The 21700-nt window shown below is 38.0% G+C and overlaps 1 protein-coding gene across 1 annotated transcript in view; it reads right to left on the reverse strand.

The window, feature by feature from the left end:
- Positions 1 to 21700, reverse strand: part of SLC25A36 (solute carrier family 25 member 36) — a 43369-nt gene that overhangs the window by 12409 nt on the left and 9260 nt on the right. Inside the window, exons 2-5 of the mRNA XM_090051070.1 lie at positions 17535 to 17705; positions 12461 to 12538; positions 10696 to 10796; positions 1853 to 1919 (exon numbers count right to left, since the gene is read on the reverse strand). Coding sequence (XP_089907196.1) covers positions 1853 to 1919; positions 10696 to 10796; positions 12461 to 12538; positions 17535 to 17705 — 417 coding nt within the window. The remainder of the gene's footprint in view (positions 1 to 1852; positions 1920 to 10695; positions 10797 to 12460; positions 12539 to 17534; positions 17706 to 21700) is intronic.

Genomic DNA, 21700 nt, shown 5'->3' on the forward strand with positions numbered 1-21700 from the left:
CAAGTGGGAAAAACTTGGGAATGGGGTTACCTGGGGGATGCCTTGACATATGGGAATGCTTTTCCCAACCTGCAGTAGCCACCTTGTTGCAACAAAGCACCACAATACGGCTGCTGGTTGGGGAACTCCCCAGCAAGAAGCCATATCACGGCATTTCACCGCAAATCACAGTTTTTGTGCAAATCACCTAATTTTGTGATTTGCACAAAAACTGTGACATCTCGATTTAAACCATGTCCTAGTTATGTAGTCCCTTCCAGCCCTCTCAATAGTGCAATGAAGACTGCTTTTGCTTTTATTTCATTTCAAGTGTGGAGAGGCAGTAAGGAAGGTCAGCCGCACCTTGGCATGCATCCACAGATGCATCTCGAGCAGGTCCAAGGAGGTGATCCTTCCCCTCTATGCGGCATTGGTCAGGCCGCAGCTGGAGTACTGTCCAGTTCTGGGCGCCGCACTTCAAGAGGGATGTCGACGGCATCGAGAGGGTCCAGAGGAGGGCCACTCGTATGATCAGGGGACAGCAGGGCAGGCCCTATGAGGACAGGCTGCGGGACCTGAACCTGTTCAGCCTCCAAAAGAGAAGGCTAAGGGGGCATCTTGTGGCCTGTTATAAACTAGTCAGGGGGGAATCAGCAGGCATTGGGGAAGTCACTGTTTCCCCAAGCACCGCCAGGAGTGACCAGGAATAACAGTCACAAGCTAGCAGAGGGTAGGTTCAGGTTAGGTATCAGGAGGCGCTACTTCACAGTCAGGGCGGCTAGGGTCTGGAACCAGCTTCCAAGAGAAGTGGTGCAGGCTCCTACCCTGGGGGTGTTTAAGAGGAGGTTAGATGAACATCTAGCTGGGGTCATTTGACCCCAGTACTCTTTCCTGCCATGGCAGGGGGTCGGACTAGATGATCTGCTCAGGTCCCTTCCGACCCTACAAACTATGAAACTAAGTCAGAAGCTACAGACTATTCGTGGTCTTGTTCTGCTGTTTATTTCTTATACTTTCTGCTCTACCTATGGTAATCAACGAATGATTCAAACAGCTGGTAAAATTTTCAGAATCGCATAGATTATTTTGGAACCTAGGTTCTACTGATCTTCAATGGAATTTTGGTACCTGAGCCATTCAGGTACCTATAAAACTCACACCGGAAAGGAAACAGTTAAGCACTGGCCAGCTTTTATTCTGTCTTTACACTTACATGCTACAAGTTAAAATCGAGCTTTGTAAAGCAGTTTTATGACTTGTCAGCTAAAAAACACACGTGTGAAGTTAACATAGAAAGGAGGAGTTAAAAAACTGAAAAAAAACCCAATGGAACAAATTATTCTTATCCAACATTGCCTAAGTTCCTCCCAGCAGTAAAGATTTGCAATTCATTCTGGGCTAATAATGTAAAAAAAAAAATCCAAAAACAGCCCGCATCACCCTATATTATTATGTCTACTAATGTTATATGCCAAAAATCCAGCCAATTTTTAATAGTAGCCTGCCATGGAACTAATTTTTGCATCTGGATCCATGATTTCTCTCTTTTTCAATTAGTAAGTCCACAATACAAAGGAATAAAAAAGCACAAGATTCCATACTTTAGGTAGCATTTCATTAGTGAAGTACTGATCATTTTAGAAACTATTCAGTGCTGGCTACAAGAATCTACAGGATCATACTGCTATCTATTTAATTACTGGAAAAACATGCAAACTTCAGGATCAAATTGTATCAACTGATTTCCTAGCTATTAAAAGCACCCTCTGGAAGACAATCAGTTTTACTGCATTACTCTATTCTATTTATTAGACAATAATATCGGTAAACATTCCCCAATAAATTCCTTTTTTATTTATTAAGAAGATCTTACCTCGCATCAAGCTGTAATCGTGTTTTTATTAGCCAAATAGGATTGGTTGTTGTGATTGCAGTAAAACCTAAAGAAATATTATTTAAAAAACATTAGATTTGCTAACATAATAAAAACAGATTTAGTTAAGTCTGAAATGTGTGCAGTAAGGTACGGTAGATGTGACAACTCGAACTACGCTGATTTTTAAAACGGTTCCCATTGTAGGCCTCTATTGGTATTATTACTTTTACAAGTCCACAGAGCCAATAAACTTTCTTACTTCAAGTTCGTTTTACATTAATATTTCATAAGTTCAGTTCTTAGTAAAGAAGATTTTCTATATAAAAGCAGTCTGATTTTCTGCCAATCTATTCATATTAATCCCATTTTGTCACTTTTAAGCAGTAAGACTAGCTAGATTGATATCAGCCAATCAAATTTTGAAAGATTTCAATAAACACATAGTGCAAATGCAACTAAAGCAAATTAAAACAATATAAAGCATTCTATGTAGATTTAATTTACTACCTGAAATACCATGAGAGTTTAAAAGCATGCAAACTAAATAACTGCTACTATGGTTCAGCTAAAAGGCACAAGTTACAAGGTACATTAAAAAGCTTTTTAATACTACATTCTAAAGAACAGTTAAACTGGAGAGTTTTTGTTATTCAATATTCAAAAGCAAAGAGTGTTGTTTGGCCCCAGGAATACTTGTACAAGCATACAAACATTTAAACTGTACAAAAACGAACAGTACTGCTTCTAACTAATCAGACAAGTATTTGGGATGCATTAGGATTATTGGTAAAAGCTTTGGTTTTCTGTCCACTTCAAAAGAAAGAAGGAAAGTAAAGAGATTCTCTTACTTCTACACAACCACAGAGAATGGAAGAGCAGATTAAGAGACAGCTCTGGATAAATTTACAGTTATAGTAGGATACATGCACCATTAATGAGGTGACATGTCTACAGGCGGGGACAGGGAAAGGGAAGAGCAGAAGCATTTGCCAGGCAGTAATTAATTTTGACACTGTGCTTCCCGAGCAACACACTACTGGCTGTCTATCATGATACAGGCATGCTGCCTCCTGCAAGATGGACTAGGGTTCTGGGAAAGCAAGAGTCTCTTGTTCAGTGCATTTCTGATGCACACTGCAGCTACATGCAACGGGGTTTGATAAGCTTAATGAAAATTATTTACAACCAGATTGTAATACTACAACACAGTAAATATAAACTGCTTGCATACCAGTTACTTCTGTTCAAATCACTTTCTACATTTACATTGAAAAAATACACAAATGCCTGAAATACTCAAAAACAGAAATGCCAAAGGATCTTAACTGTTTTAAGGTTTTTATAAGCCTTAATTTAAAAGTGGGTGATTAAATCCTAATTTGAGATTTCAAACAACAGAAGACTATCCTTAACTAGCTTTACATTTGGAAATTAAAAAAGGACATTTTCTAAAGATTTAGCTACACTACACTAGCATAGAGGATAACTTCTAATAAACATGATTTAATCTAAATGAGAAGTTGATAAATTTTAACCAAAAAAACATGCTTTTCCAAACTAGCTTCTTGTAAAAACCCTTTTTGATGTCACCCTATCATTTACATGAAATACAGACCATAACATGTTTTGTGAAGGCAGCTTGATTTGGTGTTTAAGAGCCAGCACCTTATTCTCCCATGGCCAAGTTGCATGTGCAGTCCTTTATAACTGTATGTAAAATGCCATCAAATCCCAACAGTCCTACTTTACACCAATTTTGCACACATTTAAATGACTACACAAGGTACAAAGCAATGGAGAACTGGTTTTCTATACTGATGCACAGAAGATCTTTAAAAAGCATAGTGCAAGACAGCTATAACATCCATTTAGAAAGCACTTCTAGGACTTGATTTATTTTGCATGCCATTATACTAGCATAACTCCATGGGTCACTGCTGATTTATGATGGCATGCCAGGGGTATCCTTTACTATTTAGTCAGTGTCAAGTTCTACTTGAATTCATGATTTATCTTCTAAGGTGCTTTCTTTCCTACTAAACCTAAAGGGCTCAATTAAGGCTCCTAGGTCCAGGGCAATATTGAGCAACGAAAGGGGCAATGAGGAAATTCACTACTGTACACAAGTGGAATGTCACAAGCAAGATGCCTTCTGAAGTGCTAGGCAAGTGGTATATTTGCCTGCACCTTTGCTAGTCTCTTTTTTTTAAATAGAAAAATAAAAAGATTCTGATTCTGCCAATTACCAATATCAAACAGGCAGAAACAGGGTATACTCGTGTCCCAGCCTGCCTATCCATGCTTTTTGAAGTCTTCTAGGATTATTACATGATGGTATTCATTATTTTAATATCAGTTTCCCAAAGCACTAACTAATTTAGCTTTACAACAGCCTCGTGTGGTAAGGAAATGTTATTCTGACATAAAAGGTCTCTTCCAAAACTATCAATATATTTAAAAGAATGAAAAACCGAGGTTCATAGAGGCTTAATCCCCAGGCTCAATCAAAAAAACCAAACAAACAACAACCCCCCCACACCCACCCCAACTGTCCAGTCATTTTGGGTGAGCCCCTTGAGACCTCAGAGGCCCAATTCTTACAGGTACTATGGCTGCAGAGTACCTTTGAAAGATCAAACACTGCAGGCCTCAGCTAAAGCAACCTAAGACTGAAGCATCCAAAGTTATTGGATATCTTTGATTAAGAAGTCTAAGCATCTTATCTACCTTCACACAGGCAGCCTGTGTCAAAACTATCATTTAAAAGGACAGTCACAATTCAAGTTACGTAGGCTTTCCTCACTTCCCCCACAATAGCTTCACATGTCAAATTGGAAAAGTTATGGAATGTCATGGTTATAACTAAGTAACTCACTAATTAGAAGCAAGTGAATATTATAAACAATGTTCTATCAAGAAACTATGGTTGGTTTTAAGTTATTACTGCCAGAATTTTAAAATGGACACTTGAGAAATGTAGATCTATTTTTCATTATTAAAAAAGAACTTCTAATTTCACCTTCAATTATTTCTACAAAGTACAGCTGAATTTCAGATGGAAACAACTATTCTAAGTTTCTCTTTTAGAACACACCGACAAAAAGCTTAAACAGGTAAGATCCCAGGTATTCCTATTCTGCATCATATTTGAAATGGTAACTGTAAGACAAGTGGAATTGAGAGGCGCATGTGAATATATAATACTGGATTCAAAATCCAAAGTAGTAAAATAGAAAAAAAAACCCCAACAACAACAAAAAGAAACAAAAAAAGGAGGAGGTCTTGATACAGTATGGTAACATGAAACCAGCTGCAGCATTTTAAAATGCAGCTGTGTGACGCTAAAAGACTGAATGGCCTGGCTTTAGTCTGTGAAGGGGATGTTATAGTAGCCAACTTGGCTAAATAATATAGCAGCTATCTGTAAAAGGTATTTTCCACCTTTCCCTGAACTGCACTGGAAGAATTAACTCTGTTTAAGAGTTAAAGGAAAAGCGATGCTTTTGTAAAATGCATATATTCTGTATTCAGATAATGGAAGTGAATTCCCCTTATTTTTGTATTTAATAGATATTACAAACCCAAGGTGTGGTTCTTACACTAGAGGCTGCAAGAGACGCTCAGTTCAGTACTCACGAGGTTTAAGTTAGTCCATATTTCTGCAGGAAGTGACCTGCGGATGGGGAGCATGAGATGACACGATCTCACTCTTTTCACGGGAGAAATGTACAGTAAATGCCTAAAATAGACACAGGCTTTTCTGTATCATAACAACAAGCAGTGACCTCATCAGACACATGTGTACAAATTGAATCCCACTGGAAGGATTTGTGAATTAGTTATTGTGAGATCTAACTTTTTCAGGTTAAAAGTTTAGGAAAAAAAGAAAAAGAAAAAAATACCAAAACAGGCCACAGATATTAAAAGTTTTGTAAAGTGTACTGAGTACTGAAATTTCTGCCATTTGCAGCAGTTCAATTATACAGATTGTAAAATACTTACCTCTTTTCACAAATTTTAAAAACGAAAAGTACCCAAAAATCCCATTAAAAAAATGCTAACCTTGTCACAGGGCTGAGAAAACAGATGTCTTTCGGTATCGGTCAGACTTCCAAATTTTAGTCATTGGCTAGTGAACTAAAATGTATTTATTTATTGCCTATTGGTTCGATAAATGTGTCCATGCTATTTAAAGTCACAAAAACTAAAAAGTTTATGCCTACTATGTGCACTAATATTAAAGTGGACCAAAAATGTATTTTAAAAAAATTGTGTTTAGCTTCTGAACTGTAGTTTAAACAGTCTTCTAGAACTGGCAGAACAATGCCTATACACCTAAAAGATCTGCTGTCATAAGCTAGCTTGTGAATCTTTATTTTATTTTATTTTAATTTAAAAGTACAACAGAATTGAATAGTTCAACTCCTCATAATAGGGAAAAAATATCCTCAGTTACTTTAGTAGGGCTGCACAGCAGTAAATGATGCACAGAGTTTAAATGATATGCTAAATCTTTTAAATGCAACTTGGCAGCTAACATTCATAGACATATTAAAGGTTTTTATACTGACACATTAAGGTTTTTATACAAAACATATCACAATGTACCAGATGGGGAAAGATGCAGTGCTACTGCATATTATAAGAAAAAACAAAACAAAAAACCAAACCACATTCAATCCAAAACTTAATACTTTAGGAATGAAGTCAATGAATACTGCATGCTGTAGGCTAATGCTGAACAACAGGGATGCTGTCTCTCAAATTTTAAACACGCGTGACCTTCCATCTACACATGGCACATATAACTAATAGAAAATGAGAGTACAGACTCCCTCCACAGGATAAGAATAACTACTATTGACCTGAATGAGGGAGTTACTCCATCTTGTGAAGAGAGAGCAAGAAAGAGAATAAGCATACTTTTACATTTTCTTCAATGAAAGAGGTAGCTCAACTTCTTCCAAAAAAAATACTACGGGCATTAGAATTCTTCCACACTTTGTTTAAGTATAAGGTCCAAGTCTAGCTTCAGATACTTGCTCAGAAGTATGGGACACAAAAACAATACGTTTTTAATCTGACTACTTAAATAGCTACTAACACATTACATACTGTGCCACAAATAAGGTTCTTTTCATGAGTCACAGCTCTAAGTTACATTCACAGAAAATTAGAGGTAAGTGCCTTGAGCTTTTCTTTAATTAAAGGTATACAGAGGTTCAGTAATAGAGATTTTGGGGGCCGATACTGATAGCTGATTTTTAAGGAGGCATATTGGGCAATACCAATCTGATTTCTGATATCAGCCCGGCAACTTGAAGAGTGGTGTCCAGCTGGTAAGTCTGTTGTGGCTGAAGGGAAGGGGAGGTGGGGGGAGGCAGATTGAGGCCCACGCGGTGAGGGAATAGAGCGGGGCTGAGGTAGGTGCTGCCCAGCTGGGGTGGGACAGGGCAGCAGCTCCTGCCTCTGCGTGCATCCCAAGAGGACAGGGGGAGGAGGCATGCCCCCCAGGTCTGCATGGGGCAGGATGGCTGTCACTACAGGTTAGAGCTGGGGCTAGACTGTGTTCAGAGTGGGCAGTGGCACTGGGAGGAGGGCTGCGGGGGGGGGGGGGGAGGGGGGGCGGGGGTGCTACAGCCACCCTAAAACTTGCCATAGCTCCCCCAACCTCCCTCCCAGCACAGCTGCCACCTGCCCCGAGCAGCACAGCCCAGCCCAGTCCCTGCCAGGAAGAGCCTGGTGCAGTCCTGGCCCCAGCCTTCCCCGTGCAGATTCGGGGGCACATGTCTCCCCCATGTGTTCCCACGGTGTGCGCGGCAGGAGACACCTCCCTTCCCCAGATGAGCCGTGGCTCCATCCTGTGCCCGACCCGCCCCAGCTGGGCAGCACCTGCCACAGCCTTACTCCCTCCCTCACCCCAAGGGCCTTGATCTGCCCTCTCCCTCTACACCCCTTCCACCACAACAGACTTACCAGCTCCATGCAGCTCTCCAAGCTGCTGGGCCACGTTCCTCACTGCCTACGTGCTGCGCTGCGGCTGTGTGCCCGCATGAGCCATTTATCAGCCAAATTATTGGACACAAGAGGCTGATTTCCGATAGACAATAATATCTGTGCCGATCCAATATGAGACTAATGTATTGGTGCACCACTAAAGATATACGTTACTTTTCACAGCCTTGTGTGGCTTCTTAAAAAAAGACTGTATAGCTCAAAAGCAACATGTAGTCTTTGAGTGCTTAGTTTTAGATTTTTCTAATGTAAATAGTATATGAACAATTAAATATTACTCTGTGACATTAATTAAATAATGCAAGTCAGTTCTCAAACAGGGAAATTGGGTGGAAAAAATGTCAGAGTAGATAGCTTTGCCATGAAGCAGGAAAAACAAATTCACCTGGCTAATGCACAATTTTAAGTTATAAAAGAAGATCATAACGATTTTATATCAAATAGTTTCAAGAATCAAATAAGTTAGTGCTTACTAAGACTAGTAATTTTCTCCCTGGGATTTCACCGTACTCTTACTTCATAAGTTATTGACATTATGTAGCAATAAAAATTGTGCAGACAAAATTGTTAAAAGCCAATTTTAGTATTCTTTTAAAGGCTTTATTAGAATTTAATTACAAAAATGACAAGGTTAGCATTTTTCCAGAAGCTATGTTAATTCTTAAAAACAACCCTTTCAATTAATTATCAAACTAATGCCCAGTACAAAGAATCATAAGATTATTTACAGAACTTGCTTGTAAATGGCTTTTAGCAAGTTCTAGAAAACATTGTGCTAAGCTATTTTAAGAAAGAAAAAAAAATAGCTACCTTCACTGTGAATCTGCATGGGGCATTCAGTTTCACCAACCATTTTTTTTAGGTGTATAACTGTGAAGCTAAATGTTAAATGCGCATCAGTACTGCACTACTACCCTGTTATAAACTGAAGGAAAAAAAATAGCTACAGAATTGGGAAAGCGTTCTCAGTATTAAAGCTAGTGCACAATATGAAAGTCTCTGAGTACAACCATAAGAGAGGCAAACAGCTAAAGCTTAAAGGACATTTAACCAGCATCCAATCGTCATGAATGCAAAATGTAGCATCACCCTTCTAGGTGGTAAACAAAGTGCAGACACAGAACTCACTGACAAATCAGGATCTGCATCTTCAGGTGCATAGGGAAAGCTGCTATTTGAACATATCTGCACAGGTTCCTTTCACTATGAAACAAGTATGGAACTTCCAAAGATAAGGGTCATCTGAATCAACATTATAATCTATGCAAGATGAAAGATTAAAGTGGTCAAGTTAAAAAATTAAAAAAAGAAAAAAAAAAAGAAGAGACAGTGCTAATACATTTCCATGTCTTCAGTTTTTTGTCAAGAGAAAAGTTACATCTCTTTATAATTCTGGGGGGAAAAAGAACACAGGTAATCGAAAAAGTAGCATTATACAAGAAGGATCCCTGAAGCAGTTAATTGAATAAGATGGATTTAATTGGATAATTAATTCCCTCCTTTAATTATTTATACCAAAAACATATAGTAGCATAAAAACTATTATTCCAGCAAATGCATTAGCATATTTTTTTCTATTTTCAACAGTTGACCTATTGGCTGTAGTATTCATTCTCTGAAAAAAAGTGAGACATTACTCATATTTATATACCTCTAGATTTTTTTTTATGGTATCCACCACTACAATATATGCCCATGAATCTCATGTATGTTTAAGTTCCTATACTAGACAACAAATTATTTGTGCCATCATAGTCAATTATCTGCTTTAGGGCATACCAGAGGTTTCTACTGATCTATATCTAACACAATTAACACTAACTCTACATTTGACATACTTATATAAGCATCATATACTTGTTGTATAATTTGGTATGTACGATTCAGTTAAATAACCATTTCAATTTCTATCATACTTAAGCTGAGTGGTGAGAATTTAAAATGTTTATAGCTTGCATTAAAAAAAAAGATATTTTTTAAAACACCTCAACATGAGGGATATTGTCAGCAGCAGGTATTACACTAGCAGGTGATGATGAGTTTCTGCAACACCTCTGCCAATGTTGCTCTTGCCTGACCTTTCACATCTTTGGTTTACTACTCCCAAATGGAGATGACCAACTATGCACCATTCCACTGCATCTCTGTAATGGTAGAATATACCAAGGACTACATTTAAGCCACCAAGTCAATTTTATTTTGGACCTAAGACTTAAGTCAGATCTAAATTTTCAAAAGTAATGATCCAATAAATTAAACACACCTTCCAACTTTACTCCTTCTTGAAGAAGGTTTAAAAAGGTTAACTGGATTACTTAGTACGAGAGCAAACTTTAGAAATGTTTTAGCATTTGAGAAGAGGACAGGTATATTTTAAAGACCTGTAAATATCTTTCAAAAAGGCGAAAATATATAAAACATAAGAAGTAACAAAATCAAGGGAAGGGGAGAAGAATATATTAAAAATTATTGAACCAAAATTCAGCATAGACAACACTGTTTCTAGTTTGCAAAGCACAGTTAAATTATTCAGAGTTAGAACTTGGTGAATATTTTATATTTTCACAAAAAATATCAAAGAAAGCATGTCAGTTCATCTAGACAATACATCATTCACACACACACCTACAGACACCTATTAATGTAAAGTTCAATTTCCATGCATTTATTCTTAAGCTGCCTTCCATACTCAAGAAGCAAGTCACCTACATGTCTATTTACTGAAATCAGAATCATTCAAGCACTGTTATTTCACATATATGGCAGCCTCACAGTCACAGCTAAGCATCTCAAATAAGGAAGGCAAAAAAGTTACAGATTCTTACCTGCCACTCCAGCTGAAATCATGTGTACCTGACTGGTATCTGGATCAAAAATACTGTTCAACTTTTCCTTGCAATTTGAGTAAGCAGCAAAGTATATTGCTCTAAAATCAGAATGAAATCCAAGGTTTAATTCTGTATCTTACTTAGATGTAGCTACAAAGCACTGCTAATGTAGAACAGATAGATCTCTGGCTTCATTATTTAGAGATACTATACAATGACAAAAATATTACTATAAAGAAAGCAGCTCAAGCTGCAATTCCACGAGCACTTGAATCCTGAGGTATGGGGAATGAGAATTTGCGGGGGGAGAATGGAGTGGTGTTTATTCATCTCATCCCTTCTGCAACACTCCAAAATCTATACTGGCCATAACAAGCGTGAAGGGTTTAATTGTGAACTTGAGAACTGCAGCTTTTGGGTCATCTTGTGTGGCAATGGCCTGCTTAACTAACATGCAGTCTTATTACTTATGAAAACACAGAACAAAGCCACACCAGACTGTACTAGGCAAAATACTCATTTTAATGATATTACATTGTCACACTGGTTCTACTTTTTAGAAAGAAGGTAAGAGAGAAATCCAAAGAACCATTTTTTATTTTTGGGTTGCTTTGCTTAGAGTGTGAGTTTTACATAGTACACTAGAAACAGATCCTTCCCACTTCTTCCTTTCAGTTTTTGATTGAACCTATCTGAAATGACTCATACAAAATTTTCTTACCAAATACAAAAGAACTATACAAGTATTTACAAATTGTGTTCAATCAAAAATTATACTAAAAATGACCAATGTGTTTTTTAGCATCTAAACAGACTACCATGCAAATTTTAGAAAGGTTGTTTTAACCTCACAATAGCTATAAAAAATTATTTTCTGCGATCATCTATGTGCTTATTATTATTATTAGGTAAGCAATGACTTGAACACTTTTAACCGTTATACAAAATCTACACGATCAACCCGCCCAACAAACAAAAAAGCCCCCATCAAAATACATATCCACGTTCTTCATTAAACAGAACATTAAGTTAATCTGATTAGCTCTGCAAACATGTTTTTCTTCAGAACAAAATGATAAAGTACTTGCTTTCTGAGATGTAATTTTTAAAATGGGATCTGAACCCAGCTGAATATGCTATATGAGTTATAAAACTTTTTTTTTTTTTTTTTTAACAGCTTATTCAAACAAAGAGCTGCTGTGAAAGTCACTTAGCAAAAGCTTAATTGAAACAAAGTGTTTGATGAAAGCTGAAGACTGGAAAAAAAGCCAGGATGTGCTAACTCACAAGGCTAAATACATTATCAATCAGACAACTCTAATGTGAAAACTGAAGAAGAACAAACACACATACACAAGCTATAATATTTCATCTGTCAGTTTCAGAAGAGTTAACCGACCATTACAGAGCACCCCATAAAGAAGAATCCACTTAGAGAGAGAAATTTAAAATCACTTTTGAGAGCACACACAATTTGAGGCAAGTATACCAAAGTATTCCTCAGCATTTTCAGGGGAATTAGTCAAGTGGACTTAAAAGACACTTTAGGCCCCAGCCTTTTAAATTCTAGTTAGACTTTCTCCCAGCCCACAGCTAAAAGTTATAAACTAATGCTCTATGTTATGCAAAAAATAATAAAGAATAATACTACTACTACTACAAATGTAGATATTACCTTGTTCCACAAAAACACTCAATATAGTTCAAATGTCTAACATATGGCAGAGTCATTTCACCTATCAAACAGGCATTTTTATTTTACCTGGAAGGAGCAACGCCTACCAAATTAGGACCTAGCCCTCTAAAGAGAGAACGAGGACCTTCCTTTTGCAGGATCATCCTGAAAAACAAACACAAAAGAAGTTGTAACAGAAAAACCAAACCAAAACTATATATTAAAAGCGGATAACTGCAGTACACAGTACTATAGTTTTTTGGGTTTTTTTAAATAAACAAACTACTAATTTTGTCATTTTAACAGATTTAACCATCTAAGTCACAGGGATCACCCATGCGTAATGTTTTTTTCTGGCAAGCAGTGTTCTCATAGTAAATACAACACATTAATAATCATTCTTAGAACTGGATCATCTGCTGTACTATAGATTCACATTTGTTCTCAGAAGGCAGGAACAAACATTCAATTTTATTGCACCTTTCTCCAATTCTTCCCTGTACCCAACATAAGATTTAGAGGAATCTAAGTCTCATGAAAAATTCTACTGTCACTCAAAAGATTTATCAAACTGTAAGACACACAAGTGAAGGTCCAGTTCTTGACCCCTATCCTAAAATACAGTTTCCAGACACATTATTCCTTTTGATCTGGGAACTCCCTCACAACAAATGCAGCTAGACAGGGCATGTACTGAAGTAGCCCCATCTCTTCCCAACCACTCTGCAGGATTAAGGCTTAGCTGTTAAGGGATCAATTTCTTCTTAGTTTTTCATCCTATGCATTCCTATGGAAGTTACCAACTGTAAATCCAAGTAAAATTGGAGCCCTTGTTTTGTATAGCTTGACTCCTTACCAGGCACAAGTATTCTCACTCCAATCCACAAAGCACTTTAGTATATAATGAACTTAATCACATGAGTAACTTATTGTGTCCACACAGACTAATCATGCTTAAGCTTAAGTAAGTGTGTAAGAGTTTTGCTGGATCAGGAATAAGATGTGCAGCATTTTGCAGGGTTGAGACTAGTAACCTTACAGTTCTGGGAACAGTGGGGGTGAACAAAGGCCACTAGACATTTTTAAGAGGATAGACAAAGGAATAAGAAACATACACTTTAGCTTAATAAGCTTTATACTGAGCATTAACACAGTACTTTCAATTTACTATCGTCAGCATTAAAGGATTTGGAATACTTGTTCCACTGAGGTGTAATTTTTTTTTTTTTTAAAGTAGTCTATATTACATGTGATGAATCTCAGCACAGGGTTTGTTCCAAGATGCCTGGATACAATAAGGTTTTGTTGAACGTGCACATTGTTGGCCCTACAGAAAATGTATCTAAAAGCTTAAGCCTTGATTATAAAATTCCAGCTTTGGATACAGAGGAAAAAAAGAGAGGATATCAGTACCACTGCAAGAAGAAATTTTAACCACTCAACTGGATGTTGCAATGTAGGACTCCAAGCTTATCAGCTTAGATAAGCCATCCAATACACACAGTATTTTTCAGGCATATTCCTTGTTCAAAAAGATATACAGGTTAATGACAGCAGAGTCAGTCAATTGTACAAATTTCATAGTTGCGTAAACTGTTTAGAGAAGTTTAAACTGATTAGTCTGAATATACACATACATCTAAGTCAGTGTTCTAGGGGATTTCAAAGTATTCTGAAAACCAGCATTTTGAACATTTGTGATCATTTGATTTTTTTTTTTTTTATTATGTAGAATATACACAGATGCGTGTGCATTCCATATAATGGGAGGGCTTTTTATGATCAGTTGCTCTTGTGCTTCTTGCACAAGAGCACTCGTCCACATCCCACAGCTGAAAAAATTAGATGTAATTTCACAACCTATAGTGGAGGAGAGAACGGCTCACCTGAAACTGCATGTAGTAAAACCACCTCTCAAGTCACCAGCAGATTTCAGAATATAAGTCTGAAGTATGACTGGCCTCACCTGGAGCTTGTCTATACTGAAAGGGATGCTCCAGGAATTAGGATGTCTGGAAATTTATCACTTAAAAAGCTGAATGTCCTTTTCTATTAATAATGTTTTTGTGGGTTTTATTCAGACCTTTATCTGAAGAAGGAAACAATAACAGAGAGCTATAGTCAGGAAATCTAAATACAATTACTTGTTAACAGACTCACCCACAGTGAAAAAGGCTGCCATTGGACAAACAGTGCTAAAACCTAGGTTTTAACTGCTTTTTTCTTTTAAACAACTGACTTATTCTTGAACTACTAAAATATTTTGGTTGAAAGTAAGAGTATGTAACATAGGATAACTTTTAGGGGTTGCTGTGGATAACTCAGACATCTATTACCATCACTGATATAAACTAAGAAAGGAGGAGGATTTTATTGCGCAATTGGCACCTAGTTATTTAGTGTGTGTGTGTACGTTTCTTCCCACTACCCCCCCCCCCAACTACCATACCCACCATCTTGTGCGTGTAGGTGGGAGGGGTTGGAGTGGGGTGTGGGAGTTGTCCTTTCCTTCTCTAGCTGCAATGTAGAAGTCTTACACAGACAATGAGGAAATCTGATAGACTAGGAAATGTGCAACTGTTCAGCATTACATCTAAATGTAAAAAAAATTATTCTAGTTCTTATTATACTTGAATTTAAGCTACTTTTTAACAATTCATTCCATTTCAACTTTGGCAACAGCTCTTAGATTTTATTATATGTGGAACTGGACTGGTTAAAACATGCCATTCTAAAGAGAAATGAGCTTGTGTAATGTATATATGCAGAAGGGCACTCAATTGCTGAAAGCAAAGTAAATGAGATTAACTCTGAAAGAAACAAAATGTAAAAAGAACATGTTACCAGTGAGCACTCAGGAAGTAGTCAATGGCATTAAAATTTGTACAGCTGGCTCCTGCAGCCTCACCTGCATTATTTAAATTAAAGACAGATAAGAGTTGCTACCAAAAGGCAAACAGCTATACCTTCATTCAAGATTTTTGTGATACATCTGCTGCCTGAACCAAGAAACAATACTGATGGCGAGTCCTGGGCCACATGGAGTAGCTAACAGGAAGTTTTACTGCAAAGAGAGTTCACCTAACCATTCTGATAGGCGCTGTGATGTAAAATCAGCACCCTGTGGCTGGATGGTCCAATGAAATGCACACTTCTATCCAAGAATATCATCATGTTTTATTTTAGAAACATTGTATAGAATGGGTTTGCTTCAGAAAGCACATACAGCTGCTTAGTAAATTTTATCTGAAACTATTTTAGTCAAAAGAAAAACATTTAGCCCACCTTCCCCCCAATATACAATTATCTGGTTTAAGGTGCAACACAGCAGATGCAGTCAGTAAACAATTACATACTCCAGATCTGCACAGCATATTCCTCCTCCCTCAGTGAATAGCTATGCCAGCGTATGGCTCCTGTATACTGATAGAACTACTGTCCACAACTGTACAGTAGCTATTCCTACTGCGAAGTCTGAGAGGTTTTCACATCCTCAGAACAGCCAGCTACCAGTCTAGTTCTTATGTTGTAGTTACTGCTCTTGGCAGGGGGTGCAGAACTAATAAGCTCTTCAGGGCTTGCTTCTTAAAACAGATGGTAGTACATTTCCACTGCTTTCAAGCACATTTTTACATCAGCCTTGGAGCAAATACTTTCTGGGACCAACAGAAGCCTCCCTCCTACCCCTCACTTAATCAACACTTTCTCATCCACCTTCTCACCTTCTGAGAGTAGAAGCCACAAAACTGCTGTTACCCACTTCTCATTTCAAAAGACTTCTCTGAAATCCAGACTTGGAAGTCAACAGCACCCCTTGCAGAGGATGCTGTGCCATTAATAACAGTACTCCAGGGTAAGACCCCTATTGATTCCCCTATTAGGATCAGGATTTTACCTCTCTTGCACAGATCACTAGCCAGGACAGAAGTGCTAGTTATTGCACAAACAACAATTGTAAAACTGTAACAGTCAAATTTGAATACTACTAACATTCATGCAAAACCACCACCATTTGATTAAAGACCTACTCTGCTAAGCAAAGGTTGAGTTCAGACTTTGGGTGCCAAGTTGTTTCACCCAATGCATCCCATCAGAAGTCTTACTTTTATGTTAAATATGAAACCTTCCTGGTCTAGATACTATGCTTCCCAAAGATCTAACACTGACCCATGCACAGAAATTCTGTGCAGGGCAAGGCAACACAGGGGATCAGGTTTACAACCACTTGAGTTTCTCTGCAATTGCCAAGGAATGCTGCCTGGAACAGTACCAGAAAAAGAACATGGCTGGACAGCTAAGGTGATCAACAGGCACAAGGGACTCTCTAAATGGGTGTCACTTCTTCATTTTTCCAAATAAGCGAAGTTTAAAAATCACACTATTGCACAGGTAGAAACAACAATTCTCATTCATAAATATGAAGACTATTTCCAACAAAAGAGGGGGAAAAACATCTGCTCTTGGAAGAAGAAAAAAAGTCCCCCTCCTATTCTTCCTGATCAAAGATCCATGCTCAACAGGACCCCTGCCTCATTCAGTACACAAGATGAACCCACAGTGGGAATGAATGGGGTTGTAAAGCAAAGGAGGCTGATTTTGTTGATGAAGTAGGAATGTGTGCTGTGAAGAAAAGAATTGCAGGAGCAGGAATGTGGTTTTAGGGCTAAGGCAGCCAACTCCTAGGGAACTGGTTTCTATCACTGACTTTTCCAGAGTCCCAATGTGATGTCCTAACCAAGACCATAACTGCTTCTCTCTCACTTTTTGGGTGCTGGACTTGAGATCCTGGAGGGAATAAGTTTGCTGACTCTTCTCTTGATCCAGAGTTCTCTGATCATCAAAAGCTGATGAACAACTACACGGAAACAGAATTTCATGACAATGAACCGATTACTTAATCAATGCCATCCTTTGGTGGGCCTTCTTTTGGGGCTGAAGTACCAGTTCAGTCTTACTACCCCAAAACATATCCAAATGCTACATTTGAATAACTGCACGTAGAGTTGTGATTAACATTATCACATTCAACAACTGTACAAAATCAGCTCTCCCCTAGAAAGCGCTATTTCTAAGATTTTGTAATATTGCCACAAAGGAAAATAATCCCCTCTGGAAAACGAAAGAGGGTATGTGAAACAAGAAACATGCATGTGGTACTCACTTCAAACAATGGAGAGGTCCAGGGGAAACTCTAGTTACTCGATTGACACTAGCACCACTCACAGTGTTGAGGTGAACTTCAGAGATGTAGACCGTTATAGAAGAGGACTGCAACCGTGTTTTCACAACTTCTAGCGGACAAGTCAGAATGGCCCCAACAGTGCCTCCACATCTGCAAAAAGGAGGAAGATTACTGTAGTTTAAAGTCACGACAGAAACAGAAAAAGTTAATACTCAACTAGATGCATACAAATTGACACAATATCATAGTCAGAAAGAGGATGCCTGTGCTTTCAACTTGTACAACAATACTGCAGTTATCACTTGTACTTCAATGAAAGACACAAATCAATTTCTCTCCATTAATTTAACTGCTTAGAGTAAATATACTTACTGACAAAACAAGTAACTGACCATAGCAGAACTGCACAAGAACACAATCTACTCTGGAAGACAACCTAGTGTCTCAACCTTCCTCTTGTAATGTTTGGCATATGCCTGATTAAAGAAAAAAAAAAACCTGTTAAAAATCTCATTTATAAAACTATGGGGTATATGGATTCAGAGACAATACATGTGGCATTACATTTAGCAAAGGGAGAGGAGGCAAATAAAGTAGGTGGGCACAATATTTTAAGAGCTATTTTTACATATCTTCATTTATTTCAAGGACTCCACTTTGTTTTGAAGGTTGCAAAGGGAAAATAGTGATTTTCTGAACATCTATTAAGAGTTTTCCTTCAAGAGCATCAATTTTGATTATACCTGCTGAATACCCACTGAATTTAATGGCGCTAGCGCTCACTTATCTGAAGGCTGTGCATGCAGGGCCCACAGACAGTTGCAAAGTGCCGTCAAAACTTGTTTGTTCTTGCTAGAAACCTAAAAGCTTCTCAACACTGGAAATGACTCTTATAAGTATTGCTGCCTTATTCAACAGCTCTTATCTGCCTGCTAACATTACTTGACTATGTTCCAAAAATGTTCCAAACCAGGCCAAGGTTTTTTCCAAAGAGTTAAAACTTTCTTGCAGGAGACCTGATCTAGTTTTCACGCAAAAGAGGTTTTGTTTCTGTATCTAACACTGATCCCTTCCTTCTGCAGGGAATTAATGGAAACTGTGATTACAATTTGTATTGCAAACTTCATGAAACTACAGGGCACTATTTATTCACAGAGTCAATTAAGGATATACAGAGAATAATCATAACCTTTAGTCATCTTCAGCTGGGCTACATTTAAAACTAGCTATGTGCTGGAATCCTGTTACTGATCCCAAGAGCGAATCAGCCCTTTCTGACTAAGATTATCCTAAAAAGAATTCCCTTCCAAGTTTTAAAAATAGAAACTGTGTCAAGAATTTTTTCCTTCTATTTTCAGTAATCTGTGTCACTATAATATCACTGAAAGATTAAGAGCCTCAACATACTAAAGAGTGTTTGTGCATTAAATATTGAAGAGATTTCAAAATTAGCATGCAGACTGTACAGTGAGAGGTACATAAATACTTTGGCAGACAAATTCTACAACAGCCTATGTATGTAGGGGGTATACAACAGGGTATTAACTTACCTTATGAACTTTACATATCTTCATTACAAATGAAGCTACTAGTAAAAATAAAAACGTTTCTTTTATAGCCACAAAAACATATAAAAATCAGCATTATGCTGATGATAATTACACTCAGCTCATATATAGTGATAAAAAGTCCTATACCTCAGAAAGATTTAGGAAACATGTTTCCCCCTTTCAAGGTTTTCTCCATTATTTTATTTGGGACTTCTTCCAACTAGAACTTGAATGTTGTAATGTAACTACATGTGCAAATGCACAAGGGAGTTGAGGGCTGGAAGAGGGAGGGAAAGGATAAGAAAACCAAGATTTAAAAAAGTTCCATAAGACAAAAGTCGAACTACAAATGAGCCTTTTATTGTTGATCTAAACTTTTAGCAAGTTCAAGCCATTAATCTGCAAAGTTTGCAGAAATTTAAATTAGGGAAGAGTACAAGAATTCATTTATACTAATCAGACTCTGATGACAATCCAAGTGTTTTAAGTGATTTTCAAAGTAAAGTGTCAGCACAAATGCAGTTAAATTTAATACTTAAATAATGTGGTTTCAGATGCTTTGACACTTTATCCAAAATAATCCCATTCTAATGCGAACTAGACTAGTTTTATTTTTAAATATAAGCAGATAGAAGAAAGAGAATTAAAAGAAATAACAGTGTATTCAGTGCATTTTGGCTGGGATGTTCCAGATAGGGACGGTCCTGCTTTGTGCAGGGGGGTTGAGCAGATGACCTCCTGAAGTCCCTTCCAATTCTAATTGCCTATGATTCTGAAGAAAAGCTATTCGGATTTTGCATGTTACTGACACGCAAGTATTTGCCTCTTATCATTGATGTAGATGCAAAACATAAAACTGAATTGCCCATACACCTCACTGATAAACTGTAGCATTTATGTTGAAGTCTCTGATTGACTTCAATGAAAGTCATGTGCAGCATAAACTAACTTCTCTCTTTTTTTGCATACAAATTATCGGTCATCCAGAGCATGCTGTTCTTTAGCAGTAAAAGCATTATACAAGTGTTTGGGGGTTAAGTCTCAAGATTTATGCAAATATTACCTGTTTCAGGCAGCTAACTAAGAGGGCCGTGGGAAGCTTTGATTGCCGATTTTATCCGGCAGAGATCTGGCTTGATTTGGCGGCTGAATCTCCAAATCCGAATTGAATCAGAAGACTCTTTAATCTCTCCAAATCAAATTGGCACCCTCTGAATCAGAGAGATTCAATGATTCAGACACAGACACAGCTTTAAACTTTTTTCAACATACCTCAAGGGACCAGGCTCGTGAACTCTGAGATAGTAGAACAGATGGAGTGCCCCACAAGAGCACTTCCAGTCCACTTCTAGGTCTGCTGTGAAGTGTGCAGAGGACCAACCCCCTCCTCCCCCCGGCTTGGTGACTGGTGCCTCCTGGGTCTGGGGGGGCACTGAGGGTCCCTTCGCAGCCAACTGCCTAGCGGGGGGGAAGGGGGGGGCGGGGGTGTCCCCTGGCAGCAGACCCAGAAGTAGACCGAAACTACTTCTGGGTCCTCTGCTGAGCATGCAGGGGGGTCCTCTGCACTCCTGTGGGATGCTCCATCCGCCCCACCATCTCAGCATTCACGAGCCGTGCCTGGTACCTTGAGGTATGTAGAAAAAACATTTAAAGCCGTGTCTATGGCCGAACTGCTGATTCTCCGAATCAGCATTGAATCTTCAGATTCCGATTTGGCTGAATCAGATCAGGACAGTGATCCAAATCACTGTCCCCCCCAAATTGGGCCAAATCCAAATCAAATACAGCCTATTTTGCACACACCTACTAACTACCCCTCTCTTCAACAGGACAAGGTAACTGAATCATGGGCATTGATTGATATGCAACATTTGTCTAGTCCAACCTGGTGGAAAACCAGCATGTCAGAGCATACTCAATCCTCAGTGATTAAGTAACCTGCCAAAACAACACAGGAAGTGACGGAGCTGGGCTCAGAGCCCAGATTTCCTCTCTTCATCTGTGCTTTAGCCAAAATACTAGCATTTTTTTCAGTACCTTTAAAAATAAAAGGTACTTTTCACTGAAAAATTTTTATAATACCATATCACATTAATATATGCTGGCAGATGTAGAGGAGAAATGTTAGGATGGAAATACCATAGATACTTGTTATGTATTTTTATGAAAGACAAGGAAAGATCTGTGTAACTTATGAAAGTCATAAATAAGCTGCACAAAAAAACACTGCTCAAACATTAAATGCTCTTAAAACGGAAGTGTGCAAGCTGAGCCAGTAAGATGAGCTAAAGGCTGCTACAGTTGCTTGTTCAGACCTTGATACACATTTATGAAAAAAACTGTCACTTTTTCTCATCCTGAGCTTCAAATGGATATCTAAATCTACTTTCTTTCTAAGAGACAACCAAACCAGAGTTTAGATCTTAATTTTTTTTAAGGTACAAAACATTTTATAAAAATGGGAAAAATAAGAACACCTCATTTTATTAGTTTTCAATGTTGGTGTCTCTATTTCCAGTCTACAAAGAAGAAATTCACAGAACCCTAAATGAATATTATGGAGACTGGGTTTTTGTCCTCATACTCATCTCTCCA

Source organism: Crocodylus siamensis, chromosome 6 (genome assembly GCF_052110815.1).
Source record: "Crocodylus siamensis isolate JL-2025a chromosome 6, ASM5211081v1, whole genome shotgun sequence".
NCBI lineage: Eukaryota > Metazoa > Chordata > Crocodylia > Crocodylidae > Crocodylus > Crocodylus siamensis.